This window comes from Heloderma suspectum, chromosome 17 (assembly GCF_057233095.1).
Source record: "Heloderma suspectum isolate Gila_16-S chromosome 17, 16-S_ref, whole genome shotgun sequence".
NCBI classification, from domain to species: Eukaryota; Metazoa; Chordata; class Lepidosauria; order Squamata; family Helodermatidae; genus Heloderma; species Heloderma suspectum.
In genome coordinates, this window is record NC_139474.1 from 4,131,090 (window position 1) to 4,150,518 (window position 19,429).

The following is a 19,429-nucleotide window of genomic DNA, read 5'->3' on the forward strand; positions in this document are numbered from 1 at the left end:
GTTCTTAGAAATCCGAGCTCATTTTAGCCTGTTTCGAATTTATCTGGCATCACTAATCAGAGGAGGCCTTGCTGGTCATTCCAAAACTAACGGAATATTGCCATGCCATGCCCCGACGGCAGGCCTTCTCGGTGGTGGCACCCACCCACTGGAAAACCCTCCCTCATGCAGTCTGGGAGGCAGAAAATGTGTCATCTTTCAAACACCTCCTGAAAATACCCAGGTTTTCCCTGGGATGTAATTAAATTAATCACACCACTCCATCTTACTGCTCCTGTATTGCTTTTATCATCATTTTTATCATCTCATCAGAGGATGAGATGGCTAGATAGCATCACCAATGCAATGAGAATATGAACTTGAGCATGCTCTGGGAGAGAGCGCAGGACAGGAAGGCCTGGCGTGCTGTGGTCCATGGGGTCACGAAGAGTCGGACACGACTTAATGACTGAACAACAACAACAAAAATTGCTTTTATCGGAATTGGAAGTGTTTTTAATGTTGTGTTTTCAGCACTGTCTTTTTAAATGTGATTGTAATATTTATTGTGAACCGCCAAGGGATTGTATTATATTTAGTGGTATATAAGTGTTGCAAGTGTTTAAATAAATAAAATAAAATGTCAGATGCATGGGAAAGCTTGCTGCAAACACAGAAACTGCTTTGGCAGACAAGTTGCAAGTGGCCCAGGTTTCTTTCTCCGACTTAAGAAGTGGGTGGGGAGATGGGGAAGGTGGAAGCTGCAAAGGGCTGAGCCCAGGTGGGGAGAGACAGCCGCCTGGTCTTGAAATACCCCTGGGAGTAGAGGAGACCCGTCACATCAGCCAACAGGAGTCTGCTTTGCCAGAGACCTGGGAGAGCTGGAATTCCGTCAAGTGCTGTGGGTAAGTGCGCAAGCAGTGTGCATGTGTGTTTCTGTGACTGGTTTCAGAAGCAGAGCACAGCTAAGGTATCGTTTGCTGGTTATGGGAAACCTGAATGATTAAAGCTGACCTGCAGCCAGAGGCTGTGGCTGTGGGCAACTCATGCTCAGGCTTGGAGCGATGTGGCAAGGATAAAAGCTGCAGGACACCTGACATCTGGAAAGTGATATGCAAATAGTAAATAAGTATTACAGCACGTGGAAAGTGATATGCAAATGGTCAATAAATACTAGCATGTGGGAAGTGATATGCAAATGGTAAATAAATAGTGTAGAAACTCTTGTGGGAGAGGATGGGATATAGAAAGTTCTGTAGCAGCACTGAAAGCAAAGAAGAGAAGAAGAATGAACAGATCGAACACAATGAAAAAAACAAAAAAAAAAGAAGGGAGGGAGGAAGAAAGAAAGAAAGAAGTGATGAGTGTGTGATTGATTCTGAGAGAGAGATGGATGGATGCAACAAATTGAAAAGTTGGTGTTGGCAATTGTTTTTTGTCTTAAAGCTCTAAAGAGTTGGTAAATGCTGTGTGAAGGAGCAGGGAGAATGTCTCTCTTAAGCTGAAGGTGTTTGGCATCTGCAGTTTTTATAACTTCACTTGTATTGAAAAGGGTTTTTTTGATGTTCATTTTTAAAACATCTGCTGCCTGATTAACCAGGGGCACCTTTTCAGTTTTGATTTAATTTATTATTTTATTATCACACTTATATTCTGCCTTTTCCCCTCAGAAGAACCCAGGGCAACGTCCATGAGCCTCCTCTCCATTTTATCCTCACAACAACCCTGTGAGGTAGGTTAGGCTAACGGTCAGTGACTGGCCCAAAGCCGCCCAGTGAGGTTCGTGGCTAAGTGGGGACTAGAACCCAGGCCTCCCCAGCCCGTCCAACACTCTAACACCTGAAAGTGTTTAAAAATAAGTTAATCTTTCCCACTATTTCTGATGATAGGTCTGCGGGTGCTGTTGCTTATGTAGCCAAAACAGTACCATGCACATACAACAGCGAGGGATCAGTGGGCATGGGGAAACTCCCAGGTTTACCAGAAGTACAAATAGTGTGTGTGTGTGTGTGCGCGTGCGCGCGACATAAACAGGGTGGGGAGCCCCAAACTCTCTCAGTGACTGCAGAGTGGGCATGGAATGCTGACTGACTGGCAGAGAGGGAAGGAATAGAGTGACTGGAATCCTGAACAGAAGCACTTCACCCTGCAACATTTTGTTCCAGTTTCCACTGGACTAACCAATTATCAATGTAGGCTGCAATCCTACATATTTATCAGGGAGTAATCCCCACTGGGCTTATTCACACGGAGCTTTTATCCTGCTATCGAGATTGATTACTCACGGATGTTTGCGGGTCCTTTAGATGACGTCATCAACCGCCAGGGCGTCTCCCGCACTAAATGGCCTCTATTCCGTGTTTTTTTAAAGATCAGAGATAATGAGCTATCAAATTACCCCGCCTGAGTTCCACTTGAGTTCCCTCCGTGAAAAAGGAAAAGCCGTGATAACAGGAGCTAGACCAATGAAACATATGGAAGACTCAGATAAGGGGGAGAAGGAGGCGGGGAGGAAGCACGTGTAAAGGGAGTCGGTTGTGATCCTGCATTTAAAACGGAAGCAGAAAGCCCTGCTTTAAATGCGGGGTTTTAGGCTGGTGTAGAGATGCTCAGGGACTTACTAGACATGTGTAAAATTGCACTGCAAACCTCCTAACCCTAAATTCCGCCTACTGAACCTATATTCCAGAGGGGTAGTAGCCATTTTTTGTAGCAAAAACAACTGGATTTTGTGGCACCTTAAGGACGAATGTTTATCAGAAGCAGAGTGTTGTGCTTGTGTGTTGGCATGTTGGAGACGGGTGCATATGTGTTGCCAGGATAGAGGTGCATTTGCGTGTGCAGAGGATAGGAAACAGTGGGGCCAAAAGAACATGAAATGCAAGAAGTACCATCTGTGACATTTCTATGCAAACCTCAAATAAATAAATAAATAAATAAATATCCAGAATAAGAGGAGGGTGTCCCATTTACAACAGCCTAGCCCTAATGCTAACCCTACAAAATTGCACAAAAGGAAATACGAAAATATGTTGTGCTTCCAAGAAGTCACTGGTTGTATAACATTTGTTCTTCACGCCTTGCTAATCGCACACCTAAAGACAGATGATTGCTTTCTCTTTGGGGAGGACGTAAATGGCATCCATGTAATCCCCGTGTAGAAATCCAGCAGACCTGTGTCTACCTTTGCATTTCATTGCTCCCCCCCTTTTTTACAAACAGCCCCCCCCCCAACAGATGCATTAAGAATAACTCCTCATGCATCTGACAGAACAGGATTTTGAATACACAAAAACGTATGTTGAAATCAAGCGATGAGTCTTTAAGCAGCCTTCCCCAATCTGGTTGCTGCTTGAAGGACTCTCAAGTCTGCCCCAAGTTATTTTGCTGCCTGAGGTGGAAGAGTAATGCCCCCCCCAAAAAAAAACTCAAGGAGCATAGCACCTAAGGCCACCCAAATAATGTTGGCACCTCAGGCAGAAAATATCAGAAGTGCCTCTCCCTGCTAGGAGTAAAAAAAAGAATTAACAACTTGCTGCCATTTCATGGCACCCGAAACTGGCTGCCTGAGGTCACCATCTCACTCTGCCTTATCAAGGGGACTTGATGCCTGCAGGCCAAATCTCGCCCTGCGGGGTTCCCCAGATGCCTGCACTCGTTCCCTCCAACCACCAATTGTTTGGGGTTTTCCTGGCTTTTGTGCAAACCCCCCCCCCCCAATTCTAAAAGGTTGAAATGCCTCTCTTAAAGCTGAGTGACTGGCAGGAAGAACTTGAAGCTACAAGAAGCTGGTATTTTTTGTGTTTTTACTTAGCCCCTTTTGCTCCATCCCTTTTGTCTTTGGCACACACACTCCTCTGGAATGTGGTCCCTGAGCGCTTCGACCCTTGGGATGAAAGACGTTCAACACCCCTGCCCTAATTATTACACTTCCAACCCACCATTCTTCCAAGGAACTCCGGGCAGAATCTTGCTTCTCCCCCTCCGCTGCTTTTTACCCTCACAACAACCCTGCGAGGTAGGTTAGGCTGAGAGATGTTGGCTGGCCCGATGTCACCCAGGGCATTTTGTGGTTCAGCAGACATTTGGACACAGTTTCTAGTCCCACACTCTAACCGTTACGCGATGCTCTCTGGGTTTGTTGTTTCATGTTTGCATACAATGACGTTGCATCATATCTTTGCCAACGCTGAGTCAAGTCTGTGACTTTCAGGGACCCCCGGAAGCGATGCCACCCTTCCTCCGTGTTGCTGCCCTCTCTCTTCTACTGACCGCAGGGTGCTGGAGTTATGAAGCCACCAGACTTGGTTGCCACCTGCATCGTAAGCTGCCTATGTTGTGGGGAGGAAACCGACACACAAACGTGGGTGCGGAAAAGGAGGAAGTTGATCTCCTGGGATCCACATCGTAGCCATTACACTTGTGTCAGCTCCAGGTTTTGGAGGGCCCTTGTTTTGTCTTTTGGTCCTCAGGATGTCTGGAGAAAAGGAGCATTCTAAGTGCTACCAGTCAAAAGGCCTTGTGTAGCTCTTCCACCTTTTTTCCTTAGCATGTTCTGTTTACGGAAGGAAAAAAGGTGGAAGCCGTGGGAAAACACAGGCGAGTTACAATTGGATGATGTTGTCTGGGTGGTGCTTCCAGACAGAGGGCTCCTGGAATGACTAGTTAGAAAGCATAGTGCAACAATTCCATCTTTTTTTCCTTAACAGCAAGGCCATCCTTTCTGTTAGAGAGAGGCCAGGTTCACACAACACGACAAGCCAGAGAATGGGTTGAGTGTGGGTTGTCAAACTGTGGGTTGTTGTTGAATCATGGCTTGTTGTGTTGTGTGAACCCAGCAGTGCTAACAAATCATGGGCTCTTAACCACAAACCATCCACAATTCACCACCCAACAACAAACCATGGGTTCTCTTTGTGGGTTGTTTGTGGTTACCTTTTCTCTTTCCCAAAGCTTTTGAAATGTTAGCTTAGATTTTATTCATTGCTTGGTAATATTAATTATGTATTTTTTGTATGTGCCCTGTGCCTGTTTGATGCATTCCCTTCCCTCCCTTGGTTTTATTATGTGATTTTATTAGAATATACACTTCTGTGGCAGGGATTTATTGTTCTATTGTCTTATTCTGTACAGCGCCTCGTACATTGATGGCACCATATAAATAAATAATAACAAACCATGGTTTGTAAGTGTGGCTGGGTTCACACAACACAACCCATGATTCAACAGCAACCCACACTCAACCTGTACTCTGGCTTGTTGTGTTGTGTGAATCCAGACAGAGTGAGGCAATCGCCTTAGGCTGGGAGGTGGCAGCAAAGTGTTGGAAGAGAGAGCTATGGACCACGCAGCCTGCCTTGTGCCCCTGTCTAAGCTACCCTGCCACAGTCAGGTGTGGTGGAAGACGTTGTTCCATCGTCAGTTTTGAAGAAAGAGTCAACTGTCAGCCCAGATGGTTTTTGTACATGGACTGGGAGATGCCATCTTGTCTTTTGTGTCAGGCAGCAAATGCCTTGAGCCAGCCCTGCTTAACCAATTTTGTGCAGTCAGAAAAAAGACAAGTGGTGGTGGGAAAACATGGGAGAGCCATGAGTGGAAGAGAATGTCGTCTGGACACCCCATAAAATTCCATGACTGAGGCAACTGCAAAACAAAAGCCTTGTCCGGAAACACCTCACAGAGAGTGGTTCCTGGCTCCATTTGCACTTTGCCAAGAGGTGCCATTTTGGATAGGGGGAGGGGAAGATTGACCCCAAGGTTCAAAGGCCCACTCCCATAGAAACATTTGAGTGAAGCTGCCAAAACCAGTGTGTGTGTGTGAATTTGAAGAGCATTTGTTGTTCATTGTTTTATACCTCCCAATAATCACAGCAATGTTATGATCACAGATCAAACAGCCCCCCCCCCGCCCTTAAAAGAAAAAAGCAAAGTTATTTCTCCTTTTGGTAGGTGAACTTGGCATGTCAACCCATTGCTTTGCATGTGACAAGTTATCCTAGCTGTCAACTGGTTTGTTGACGAGTGCCGTGGGTGTTTCTCTGAGGAATGATTGCATGGGATTCGAAATCTGGGGGAATAATAGAATTGTCATAGAATCGTAGGGTCGGAAGGGGCCTGCGAGACCATCGAGTCCCACCCCCTGCTCCATGCAGGAAGCCTGATTCCCAGGCGGTCTCCCATCCAAGCACTGACCAGGGCTGACCCTGCTCAGCTTCTGAGATCAGGCGAGCTCAGGCACACCCCGTTTCAGCTCTGCTCTCCTTCCCTCTCCAGCTTTCAATATAACCGTCAAGAGTGACAACTGGGGAAGCTGCCGCAGTAGCCATACGGTCCAGGCCTGCGTGGGCTACTGTGAGTCGAGTGCCTTCCCCTCGAAGTACTCCGTCCTTCTGGCCAGCAACTTCAAGCACAACATCACTTCTGTGTCCCAGTGTTGCAACATCACCAAAATGCAGAAGGTGAGTGGGATTCTAGCAGCCTCTCTCCAAGTCCTACGAACATCAGCCCTGCTGGGTCAAACCAAGGGACCATCTAGTCCAACGTTCTGTTCACACAGTGGCCAATCAGCTGCCCACGGGAAACTCACAAGCAGGGCAGGAGGGCAAGTCCCTCAAAGGGCACAGGTACACGTGATTCCAGCACCCCGTTGCTTCATAACCGAAGGATTAAATGACATTCTGAAATTAAAATTAGTTATTTGCAGTGGTGAGGTGGAGCCAGGTCTCACGGGGCTCAGCTCCAGTAGGGTTTTTTTTTTTATTTGTAGGGACACGGATGTCATCTGTCAGACTGAGCTTAGTTGCAATGGTCACAGTAGCTGGGGAGAAACGAATTTTCCCAGCAACAATCTATCCTTCCCTGTTGCCACAGGGTTTGATCTTGAATGGGCAATTAAGACCCATTTGCTTAACAAAAGACCCGCTCCAGGTGGAAATTAGAGCTGGTCTGCTGATGTGGGTCAACACAGCTGCCTGCATTTTTAGAATCTCTGTGGGGGTGTTGCACTGGGGACTGTCAGGTTGAGTGCCTGCGGTTCCAGATTTGCTACACCACCACTGATGTTTTGTATCCTGCTTTTCTGTTAAAATAATAACCACACATAATATCGTCAGACAAAACGATATGATAATACATCCACTAAAACAATAAACAACACATAACAGAAAAGGAAGTTCACGGGTTAAAAACTAGCTTGAATGGAAAGGTCTTAACCATCCATTGAAAGTTGGAAAGAGGATGCCTGACCAATGTCCATTAGGAGTGAGGGAGCCCTACAGACATGGTGTCACTACCCTGTCTCATGTGCCTGCCTGCCTGATCTCACCTACAGATAGCAGAGTAGTCCAGCTGATGCAGAAGGAAGACTGGGAAAGCAAGATTAAAGATGAGGCTCATTGGGAAAGATCCTCTCTCCAAACCACCTGTTAGCTCCAAAAAATCACCCCAGCAAAAAAGCCAGACCCTTTTGTAACAGGAGACCCAGAGACCCTTGTTCAGACTTCCTCCCACCCCACTCTGATTGTCAGCTTGTGAGACTCAAAGTTATTACTTCAAGTGGGGCGTCTCTGCAGACTGGGCATTGCCTGGCACTTAAAAGATCTGGTTAGGCTTAGGGATGTTGGCGAAATCTGCAACGGAATCAAATGAGTCCAGTTTTGTATAAATCCAATCCATGGATTCCAGTGCGGACTGGCTTTTCCTGAGTTGCTCAGATTCTGTGGACTTGCAGACTTTTTTTTTTTTTTTTAAACTTTCTGGAATTTTACGCAAATTTAGTTGTAGAAAAATACATAAAATAAAAAATACTGGCCAAAAATGTACATTTTCCCCATAGGCTAAGGTATGAAAACGCACATGGGGGGTGGGGGTGGGATTCACACATTTTGTGGAGAATTTGCACATTTGGGGGGATTTGCGCATTTTTACGCATACAAATTTGTGCAAATCCGAATTTGCGCGACTTTGGGAAATTGGAAAAAATCCTATTCCATCAATGATTAATTTCTGTGAACCAACCAGAGAGCTTCGGCTATGGGGCAGTATAGAAGTATAATAAATGAATGAATTAAAATGAGCGGCCAACGGAACAAAAGGCACCTGAAAATTCATAAAACACAGACGGAACAGATTTTATAAAATCCATACATTCCTAGATAGGCCTAACTTAAAAGGTTAGGCTGAAAGTGAGTGACTGGCCCTAAGTCACCCAGTGAGCTTCGTGGCCAAGTGGGGACTAGAACCTGGGTCTCCCCCAGTCCTGGTCCAACATTCTAACCATACACTACACTACACTGGGGTGGAGACTGTAGTTACTATAGCCCCGTGGAAGACGATTTGTTTTGCATGCAAAAGGTCCCAGGTTCAATCCCTCCATCTCCAGTTTGTCTTTCCAGTGCCAGAGGAAAATCTTATTTAAGGCTTCTTTCCTTGATCTGGCTTTTTCCTGGGCATGTTGCTGTTGTATTTCGTTATTCTTTTTAACGTGTTCATTTTACTTATATCAGAAGCCGCTCTTGGATTATTGTTTCTTTTTCTTTTAATTTAAGAGTGGCGTATTAAATATCTCAGCAGAACTGTTGGAAAGGCAGACACAGAGCTGGAAGGAAGGGGGGAATTATGAGGTGAAGTTGGGCGTCATAGAATAGTAGGGTTGGAAGGGGCCTGCAAGGCCATAGAGTCCTGCTCAGTGCAGGAATCCAAGTCAGAGCATCCCTGACAGGTGGCTGTCCAGCCTCGTCTTGAACACCTCCAGTGTGGGAGAGCCCACCACCTCCCTAGGGAATGGGTTCTATTGCTGTATTGCTGTAACCGTCAGGAAGTTTTTCCTGATGTTCAGCCGGAATCTGGCTTTCTGTCACTTGAGCCCATTGTTCCGTGTCGTGCACTCTGGGATGATCGAGAAGAGGTCCTGGCCTTCCTCTCTGGGACAGCCTTTCAGGTACTTGAAAAGCACTATCCTATCCCCCCTCAGTCTGTTCTTCTCAAGGCTAAACATGCCCAATTCTTTCAGCCTCTCCTCATGGGCTTTGTTTCCAGCCCCCCGATCATCTTTGTTGCCCTCCTCTGAACCTTTTCCAGTTTGTCCACATCCTTCTTAAAGTGTGGTGCCCAGAACTGGACACGTCTTCAGAATTTACTCTGAAATACTGAAAGCCATGGGGTTTGATGACAGAGGGAGAAGTGTGTGCTGGGAAACGATAACAAAGGACCAAAGAGAGCCTTGAAGAAAGCAAGACACTTCTCTCCCCTTCCTGCCCAACATGGAAATATTGAACAAGCAACTTGACAGAAAGGAAGGAAGCCACCCAAGAACACAGGCTTAGCTTTGTGCTAGTTTACAGCTCAGATTTTCCAGCCACTGGCTGGCTGGCTGTGGTTAGCATCTTGGTGGTGTGTGTTTCACCTTTCAAGGAGCATTATTGTTCCTGACTTTATGCTGATAAACAGGGCTGGCGTCAAGAGCAGGTATGGTCGGGCATCTGCCAAGGGCCCACACCCAGCAGGGTCCCACTGACCATATTGCCCTGGAGTTGCTCCTCCTCTTCACCATGGCAACCTGCTTGCTCATCTGCCTCTCGCTGTGGCCCAGGCAACGGTGGTGGTGAGGAGGAGCAGACGTTAAGCGGCAGCCACGATGAGAAAGAGGAGGAGGAGCCAGAGCAGCTGGGGATCATGGCAGTGAGAAGGTGGACTCCTTGAAGGAAGGGGCCCATGGAGGGTGTCTTGCTCAAGGGTCCTCCAAAACCTGGGGCCAGCACTGGTTGTACGTACTGGAATCTGGAAAAGGACTAGGCCCACCTAGTTCTTCGGCTCAGCATGGGATGCCTTAGGTCAACTCCCATGCTGTGGTGCAGCCGCGTCCCAAGTGTCGTGGGACCACGTGTGGTGGACAGGCAGCAGGAGCAAGGCGGAGAAGCCCCGCAGGCAGGAGAGACCTCCCAGGCAATGGGATGCTGAAGGCAGATAGACAGGAGCACTGGAACGTCAGCACTTCATAGGAAAGGGGGATGTCTGTGATGGCTACAAGCAGCCGCCCTCGGGTTCCTTCCTACTGGGGAACTGGGTACTGTGAGCAGTGCTGGGTCCAGGTTTTGGAGGGTTCTTGGGCACAACGCACTCAGTGAAATCCACCTTCTTGCTGCCATTGTGGCCAGCTGCTCTTGCTCTTCTTCCTTGCTTGCTTGAGAGCCAGGGAGCAAGTGGGCCGGGGCATCTCCTGCTCCTCCTCCTCACCACCGTTGCCTGGGCCAGAGCGAAGAGGCAGGGGATCAAGCTGGTTGCAACGGCGAAGAGGAGGAGCAACTCCAGGGGACTCTGTTCAGTGGGCCCCTGCTGGGGTGTGGGCCCTGGGCAGCTGCCCGACCATGCTGACCCTCGACGCTGGTTCTGACCACCCGCGCCTGCTATTTAGTCGGCCCAGCAGTCACACCAGGCAGGGAAAGTTATCTGGGACCTCACATCCTACAGGGAGCACAACACTGCAGGCCTGACTGGAGACAGGAGGCATGGGAGTGGACTGTCAAGGGAGGAGAAGCCAACCCTGCCCCTTTTGCTCTCTTCTTCTCCACAGATCAAGGTGCGGCTGAGCTGTGGCACCAGCTGGCGCGAGACCATGGAGCTGTTCACCGCCAAGGCTTGCCAGTGCGACATGTGCCGCCTCTCCAGATACTAGGGGGCCACCAGAGACCACGCTTGCGGCCTTCTTCGACTAATCCTCGCTAGCCTCTTCCCCTCACCCCCAACAGGGCTCGATTAAATCAAGGCCTCAGACTAACCTTCCCCCAACCTGGTGTCCTCCAGAGGCGTTGGACTACCCCCCATCATTCCCCTGCCAGCATGCTAGCTGGGAATGATAGCAGTTGTAGTCAACCCATCTGGAGGGCACCAGGTTGGGGAAGGCCGCGTCAGACCATCGTCTCTTTGTAGCAGAGTGTCAGGAGGCCCTAGCCGGCCTCTTTCAGTCTATTCCAGTAGCCAACTCCAGACACAGACAAAGGATTCTTTTCAATGCTTTATTCCTTTTACAACTTAATAACTCTATCACCAGCGACTAAGCTATGAACAGCAGAGTAATCTATGCCCCGGGTTGGAAACAGTTGGTCCCCGTTTGAACGAGAATCACTTGCAGACCCTGAACTTATGGGCTAGGGACAGTCCCTCCCCTCTTCCCTTGGGTCCTCTGGACGCGACCGTTGCTTGCGCGCCAAACAGGCGCTACGCCTCCTTTCCACGCCCTCCATAGCTCGTCGCTCTCTGTGTCGAGCATCCAGCCAGCCCTCCTCCCGCGCTCCTTCCCTCCCAGGACTGCTATCTATGTCTGGAATGCTGGTAGGAGGAATCTCTGCCAGCTGCAGGGCCTGGGAGGGATGAGCGCTCTCCTCTCCCATGGACAGCTGTTCCTCCTCAGAATCAGAACTGCTCTGAGGTTCTATGGGCTCGGTGTCCATCCTGACACAGAGCCATTTTGATGATTTCCACCTCCCCAGTTACGATCCCACATCACTGAAAAAGCCTGAACCATCCTGAAGGCTGCAGTGGAGAGACAGGCTTGGCCAGGTATCCGTGGAAGCCTTTTTCCACCTTGCAACATCGAAGTTCACATGGGCCACAGCCCCATTATTCATGGAGGAAGGAGGGTGCAAGACACTAGGTACAAAACCGCATGCGACTTTGAAACTGCACACATCACGCTCGAGAACCTCGTTTGGTTCACATTTGAACAACAACCAACGTAATTTGCTCTTCCCGAAATAATATATGAACAGGAATGCAAATCTCGTTCAGTTTTTGAAATTTTGCTATGGTGTCTGGATGAAAAAATACGTACAAAAACGCATCCACTTGGCAAAAACGGCAAAGAAGAAGGCACATATTAGGGAAAATAGCTTGCAAAAAATATTAAGGAGAGCAGCGTGCAAAAACACATACATTACGAGAAATGCACATAGAAATGCATACAAATTTTTGTCTGGACTTTTTACTCAAAGAAATTGACAACTCATGCAGAAACAGGATGGAATGAACTTGTGATTCAAAACATTCAAAAGTGGTAGAAAGTGAAACAGAGATTCGTCCATTCCTAATCCATCCTTGGCTCAGTCTCTCAGCTGGGAAGCAAAGAAAGGGCTGCTGATGACAACATAGCCAGAGAATCAATAGGGTGAGGCTATGGGAAGCAACGGGACCATTGTTTAGAAGCTCTGGGTTAGAAAGGGCAGCTCAAACACCCACACAAACCAGGAAATACATGTTCTGGGAGTTTTAGGGCAAAGAACTGCAGGTTAATTATATCTGCAACTTACAGGAAAATCAGTCTGCACTAAGGTTGTTCCCTAAACAGCTTGTACCACAGTAGAGGTGCAATCTTATGCACGTTTCAACAGAAAACAGTCCTACAACTCCCAGCATTCCCCAGCCAGCACAGCTGGCTGGGGAATGCTGGGCATTGTAGGATGTTTTTCCGAAACATTCATAGCATTGCACCCTAAGGCCCTAAAGGGCCCTGCCCTCTCACACACAGTTTTCCAAAGGAGTGCAGGCTTTCAAGAACAAGCAGCGGTGCTGAGGATTTGAAAGCCCTGGACTCCCATTTCATCGGCCCAGCTGGAGCAGCTGCAGTTCCTGAGCAGAGAAACAGCAGTGTAACATCACGCAGTCGCACTAGAGAGAGAGAGGCCTCTCCAGTTTTTCTGACATAAAGGCCTTTTCCCCCCTTCTTTTTTAAAACCATTCACCTTTAAAAGGATATAAGAGAACTTCATGGGGAAGGAGAAGCAATGGTGCCATTTGGGTAGGGCTTCGGAACAGATGTCCAGGGCAAGACATTACATTCTAAAGACAGCCCCCGCCCCTCCGTAAGACCATTAAGCGCAGAGTCTAAAATGACCTAGTTGCACCACTGAGGTTTTATCCCCAGCAATTAGCCAGGATGAGTAACTGGGACTCCCATGTTCAGCTGATGACCAGAAGCCGGTGGGGAGGAAAAAGAGTCGGCCTGCTCTCTGCATGCCATGCTTCAAAGCTTCCCGGTAGAAACCAGGGACTCTGCACTTCCTACAGAACCAGAGTCATCTGATCCAACGGTGCTCTTTTTATATTCTTGTATCTAGAAATAAAATGGAGCAGCGTTTGGCTCACAGGAGTCTACTTCAAAGGACTCCTTAATGTCTACAGTGGGAATGGGAAACCTCTTTCAGTGATCAGTGGTCAGGAAAAAGGGGAGCATGTCTGTAAGAGAGAGCGCCTTCTTCTTTACTAACCTGCCTGGTCACTGAGGTCACTGGAGGGCTTGCTCTTGGTGGCTCCACATGGACCTATAGCCTGGCTGGAGTCCACCAAGAAAAGAGCCTTCAGCGTGGCGGCCCCTTGCCTGTGGAACTCTCTGCTTTTGGAGGTCAGGCAGGTGCCACCATTGCGTTGCTTTTGGGGCCTCCTGAAGACATTATTTTGAGAAGCCTGCCCTGAGTGACCAGCCACAGTTTATTAAGTTCAGAAGCTGTTCTTTTAAAATGTTTTAATTATGGGGTTCTATTCTTTTATCCTGTTGTTCACCGCTCCGAAATCTTTGATGTGGGGCAGTATATAAATACTGTAACTAAACAAATTTTTAAAAAATATATCAGGAACCCAGGAGGGCAGGATTTGGCCCATGGGCTCCAAGTTCCCCAGCCCAGTCTACAACTTCAGAAGACAGCAACTGCCACGAGAAGCAGGGAACGTTAAACAGCAGGAAGGAGATGCTGGGCGAGAGAAACGGCACCAACTGGGTAGGAAAGAGTAAGAAGGGAACCTTTTGGTGGCCGAGGCAGAATAAAGCTGAGAAGAGTGTGTAATGACTGAAGGAACTGGGCATGTTTAGCCTTGAGAAGACTGAGGGGTGATATGGTAGCGCTCTTCAAGTACGTGAAATGTTGTCACAGGGAGGAAGGACGGGATCTCTTCTCCATCATCCCGGAGTGCAGGACATGGAATGGGCTCAAGTTCCAGGAAGCCCGATTCCAGCTGAACATCAGGGAAAACTTCCTGTTAGAGCAGTACGACAATGGAACCCATTCCCTAGGGTGGTAGTGGGCTCTCCCCCACTGGAGGCACTCAAAACGAGGCTGGATAGCCACCTGTCAGGGATGCTCTGACTTGGATTCTTGCATTGAGCAGGGGGTTGGACTCGATGGCCTTGTAGGCCCCTTCCAACCCTACTATTCCATGATTCTGTGCTTTGAGCATGTTCTTTTTACAAAGGCAAAAATGCTCTTCGGCTCTGAAGGCAGGGGTGGCGAACCTCCGGTTGAGGGAGCCAAATCCTTTCCCCCTTTGTGATATGCACTTTACCAAACCAGAAAATCTCAGTTGATCCGGCTGAAATTTCCAGGACCTTATAAAGGCAGAGTTAAGAGACACACCAAGTTTGAAGTAAGTTTGAAGGTTTTTGAAAACCTTTCCCTTTCCCCAGATGGTCATGCTCCCGTTGGACCCCACCCCTTTCCCCCCAACCACCGATGATTTCATGGCTTCCTGGCTTTGGTGCCATCCCCCTGCACTGCCATCTTAAGCCTTTCCTAAAGTGGAGTTGCTGGCAGGATGAGCTTCACGTTACAATACGCCAGTACATTTTCTATGTTTGGCCTTGCCCCCTTGGTCTTCAGCTCTGCCCACTACCAATGTGCAGCTGTCACGAGTGTCTCGGAAATGGAATGCAGCCCACAGGGTGAAAGAGGGTCTCCACCGCTGTCTTCAGGTGTGAGATTTTCCCATCCTCTAAGAACCCCGCAATTGATCTGGAGCTCACAGTAGTCAAGTATCAGGGGTCAGAATAATCTTGACACAATTCTGCAAGTAAGCACGTTGTTCAGCAGCGAAGAGGGGTGGGCAGTATGCAGGCTACATGCAACCCCCACGGGGAGGCAGAGTTCTGGTTCTTGGGGAGTTCCCTGCTGCCTTCATGTTGCCAGATTCCCAGCAAGAGAAGTTCTTGATGGACCACGCTGAAGACAGTGGAACTGAGACTGCCTCGGAAGGTGTTCCGTTGAAATCCCCTAATCTAGGACTAGTTATCCTCCAGAGAGAGTTCAGCGGCACAAGTTGGGCTGGTCTTTGAGCCATCCAGCCTGGGAAGCTGCCAAATGACCCCCTAGAAACTGGCAGCTCCAGGACCTGTGTGAACATCTGAGGGCCCACCAGAGCTGCCGCTGGCCACTGCAGCATCCTTTTTCTTCTTATGTTAAACAAATGTAATTGCTGTCAAAAGGCAGCCAAGCAGGCATGTACATGATTACAGCTGTTCATTTTATTTTTAGTTTTAAAATATATCACCTTATTCTGCAACAAACTGGTGCTTATTCCCAAGTAAATGTGCTTAGCAGCAGGGCAGAAGATGTCAACTTCATTTTATCCCAGTAGACAGGATGCTGTCATGATTTAAATAAGTTTAAAAATGCAAAACAGCACATGCTGAGAGTGTCTTTTTAAAGCAGGGTTGCCCTACAGTAGCCTACCCCAACCTCGTGCCCCCTAGATTAGGGGTTCCATGGGTGCCCATGAGTACCACCAATGATGCCCTCTGCATGGATGGAAGATTGGGCAGGCAAGGAGGCAACGCTTTCCATTTCCCCCTCCCAGCCTCAAGACTATTTCTCTTCCTCCATGCACACCCCAACCTTTTGACTAGCCAGCCCCCCACAGCAGCCATTATGTGAGTAGCCACATCCTTTATGGGAGCCATTTTTGATGGTGCCCACAGCAGCTTCTCAAATTCCCAAATATGCCCACAGATCCAAAAAGCTTGGAGACCTCTGCTCGAGACGTTTTGGACTACAACTCCCAGCATCGGCCATACTGGTTACGGCTGATGGGAATTTATTTATTTGACTGATTTTAAAAAAATGGCATTCAACATGGCTTGAATTGAAGTTCAAACCATCTGGAAGGTACGAGGTTGGGGAACACTGGCATACAGGTTTTTTTTTGTTTTGGTTTTTTGCTGTAATGTATCAGGAATGTAGAAGCTGTGTGTGTGCACGTGCGTGGGGGTGGGAGAGAACAGAAATTTTGAGTTTCACAACTGAAACAGTACACATGGCCAGTAAAGCCACCACCTCTGCCCTGATAAGATCATGAAGCCCGGGGTCTAAAGTAGAGCTGTGCACAATTGGCCTTTCAAAATCCTCCAGCCTATTTGTGAGCAGAGAAATTGGGGGGACAATTTTGCCCAATTTCTCCTAGGGGAGGAGAAATTCTCCAGCAGTTTCTCACAGACAGGGCTCCCTATTGGCAGGGGCTGCAGCACAGGCCCTTTCTTTTTCCCTCAGGGTTTTTGGTTTGTTGCACTGCTCCTGCAGGTGGCAATAGCGTCAATTCTGCTGAGGCGTCCACTCTTCCGAGGCAGAATTTCGAATGTCTTTTGGTGGTGTTTTTGAGCTTCCCTAATCATGGCGAGGTGGCTGAGGGGGCTGCGTGTGTTTTCGCTCTCCATTGCACATCTTTCCGTTGCTCTGCAGCCTCCCCGGCCACCTGCACTTCCTGAACTGAAAAAGTCCCATGGGAGGAACGGCCCCACGATGTCTTCCTCATGATGGCTTTAACGGAAGTGCGGGAAGCCGAGGAGGATGCCGGCTGCCGGAAAGACGACTGCACAATGAAAGACAGGACACTCCTGCACACTCCTCAGCCACCTCATAAGCAAGGGAAGCCCAAGAACCCCAAACCCAGCCCGTGCGAATTTCTCTGAATTTCTCCTCCTTTGAATTTCTTTCCAAAAGCCATTTCTGTTGTATCAAGTTGAATGAGAAGGGTCAGAAAACATGTGGGAGAAATTTTCGGCACAGCACTAAAGTCTCCTAGCTGCGCTGCTGGCTATTCCCCCAAACACACACTTTTCCTAACCAGCTGCTACGCTCCTCTCCCCCAGCAATTTTGACCTCAGGACTCAGGGATATCACGGCCGCCGCCACCCCCCACCAGACCCAAAGCCACTGATCAGACATCAAATCCGCTGTGACATGAAAGGTTCTCTTTATTGAATACAGACTCGTCCAGCAAAAGGAACACAGGGCAGGGGAAGGGTTTTGGTAGCGAAACTTTTAATAAATAGATTGACGCCCGCCCCCTCCAACAAAATAGCTCTCTTCTGCAGCGTCTCCCCGCCCCCCACCCCGCCCCCATGCCTTCTACACTAGTGTGGCATCTAAACAGACTACAGCAGCCTTCTCCAACGTGGTTCCTTCTCTGACTACAGCTCCCAGCATCCCCCACTCTGCACTGACCATGCTGGCTGGGGGTGGGGGGGTGATGGTAGTTGCATTCCAACAGATCTGGAGGGAAGCCAGTTGGGAAGGCTGGATTCTATAGAAGAAGGGCATCTGGTTACTACAGTGTCTGAACGGCTTCAGTGTTCTGCTAAAAAATAAAATTGTGATACACGCGACACCCCCTTTCCCCAATATAACCACCCAGTGACTATTTCTTGTTACAGATAAAGTTTTGAGGTCATCATGCCTAGAAGAACAGAGGGGGGGGCAGTGTGGGAGCTTTTACCTCCCCCCCCCCCCCCTGAACACACACCAAACCTTTGGTGGAGAAGAAATGATACAGTAAACCAAGGGTGTAATTGGGGCCTGCAAATTCTTTAAAAGACTTCTAGCTGGAGAAGCCACCTTCCACCCCACAATAGCACCCTTGGGTTGTAGACTTGGAGGGTCTCTTTAAGTTTCCCCCTCAAGGTGGCAGAGGGACACACAACCCCTGTGAGGAGGACCAGATCAGAGCAACCGTCTCCCCCTCCTGCAGAGAGATGGCACATTCTCGTCAGCTTCCCCTTTAGAAGTCCTGCCGTGCCCCTGCCCCCAACCAGTCACTTTCCCAGTCCGGGTTTCCTCCCCCCACCCCATCCCCTCAAACGCTGGAGTCCAACGGAGGCATCCCTGCTTCTACCTGTGCAACAACCTGCCCTTCTAAAGTGCAAGAGTTTGAACACTCTTCTTCCTTCACCCCCTCCAAATGTCTATTTGTGAGTGGAGGGAAAGGGAGGAAGGGGGCACATGCCGGAGCGCCTGAGGGCTGTGAGGATCTAAGCAAAGTGCACCTGAGTGTCTCTCTCTCTCTCTCTCATTCATACGCGCCCCTGTAACCCGCCACCCATCCAGCCACAGGATGCAAAAGTTTAAAAACCAAAACCAACAAATGGGAGAGAAACCTCTTTCAGAGCATCCTTCCCAAATATTGACAGGGAAAGGGAGCCCCCTGCCCAGGAGGAGACTCCCTCCCCATGACAGCATGCATAGGCCCAGATACATGCATGTAAACACACACACACACACACACACACACACACACGCATGGCCATCCCAACGTCAGTGGGAAATATCCCCTTCTGCCTTCGCCCCCTAGATAAGGGTGTTTCTTATCCCTGCTGCTCCTGGCTGCGGGGCCCACAAGAGCGTGTGTGTCGTGTGGGGAGCGGATGGATGAGTGGAAGGAGTCCTGCAGCTCTTCCCCTCAGGGGGGAAGGGCAGAGTGGCTCAGGAAAAGCCCTGACTAGACCATGGAGGGAGGGAGGGATGGAGGGAGGGGTGTGTCTCACAGATATGGGGGAAGGCCGCTTTCCTCCCTTGTCAGTACCGATGGGAACGGGATGTTCTCCTTGCCCAAACCAAAGGCTGACAGTTGAGGCAACCAACCCCCCCCCCCCAGAAGAACATCGCACTTTGCTCCTCTCACCCCAATTCCCCTGCTCTGCTCTGGCCCCCGGGGTCACCCACACCGAAAGCAGCTTTGGATCTAGAGGTCTATTGCTTTATACTGCCCTAGGTCTCACCAGCCCACCCCAAAAGCATGAACACCAGCCCCAAGCCTCTTAAGGACTCCCCACCACCTGAAAGACGTTGTTTGCCCCAGGCTACCCCGCCAACCCTTACTTCAGGGGGCACCAAGCAAGCACGGCAGGAGAGGCCCTCCAGTCCCCCCCCAACACAGCTACGCATTCAGATCCTTTGCTGGAACAGCCACGACAGGGGTGAGTGGGGGGCTTCGGCTGTCTTGCAGGAAGGAGGGGGAGGCATGCCCCTCACTCGGAGGGCAAAGGGCACGAGCGCTGGTTTGGCACAGGCTGGGGGCATCCGGCTGCCTAGAACGGGTACCGCACCAGTGTGCCGCCCCCATGCCACGGCAGGGGAGGGGGGCTCCGGGGAGGGAGGGGCTCCTAGCTGGCCCCCCCGCTCTGCGCAGCCAGGCTGTGTTGCAAGTTGAGCCGGTTCATCTTGGCCTCTTCCAGTCCTTGCAGCTTCCGCAGCTGCAGCTCGTCCAGCTGCCTCCACAGCTCCTGCCGCTCCTTCTCCTTCTTCAGTTCTCTGGTGAGGGAGGAGAGAGAGGAGGGAGGTGGTGCGAAGGGCGCGAGCAGGAGAGTGCCAGTGTAGCCCCCGCTGGCTGGCTGTGGAGGGAGCTCCAGGACAGCGCCCCC

General features: G+C 49.5%; 2 protein-coding genes across 3 annotated transcripts in view; one reads left to right on the forward strand and one right to left on the reverse strand.

Moving 5' to 3' along the window:
* The first annotated feature begins 712 nt into the window (after positions 1-712).
* GPHA2 (glycoprotein hormone subunit alpha 2) lies at positions 713-11,768 on the forward strand. 2 transcript variants are annotated; one of them, XR_014786261.1, is made up of 5 exons: positions 753-884; positions 4,193-4,301; positions 6,253-6,437; positions 10,550-10,768; positions 10,868-11,750. XR_014786261.1 is itself a non-coding variant. In XM_084823837.1 (4 exons), the coding sequence occupies exons 2-4, from the start codon at positions 4,208-4,210 to the stop codon at positions 10,649-10,651; spliced, it is 381 nt and encodes a 126-aa protein (XP_084679963.1). In that variant the 5' UTR covers positions 713-884; positions 4,193-4,207; the 3' UTR covers positions 10,652-11,768. The 2 variants fall into 2 exon arrangements, 1 of the variants encoding a protein (XP_084679963.1); XM_084823837.1 differs by having other exon boundaries at positions 713-884; positions 10,550-11,768.
* Positions 11,769-16,962: 5,194 nt separating this feature from the next.
* Positions 16,963-19,429, reverse strand: part of PPP2R5B (protein phosphatase 2 regulatory subunit B'beta) — a 30,508-nt gene continuing 28,041 nt past the window's right edge. Inside the window, exon 13 of the mRNA XM_084823836.1 lies at positions 16,963-19,319. Within this exon, the coding sequence (XP_084679962.1) occupies positions 19,172-19,319 (148 nt within the window). The 3' untranslated portion in view covers positions 16,963-19,171. The remainder of the gene's footprint in view (positions 19,320-19,429) is intronic.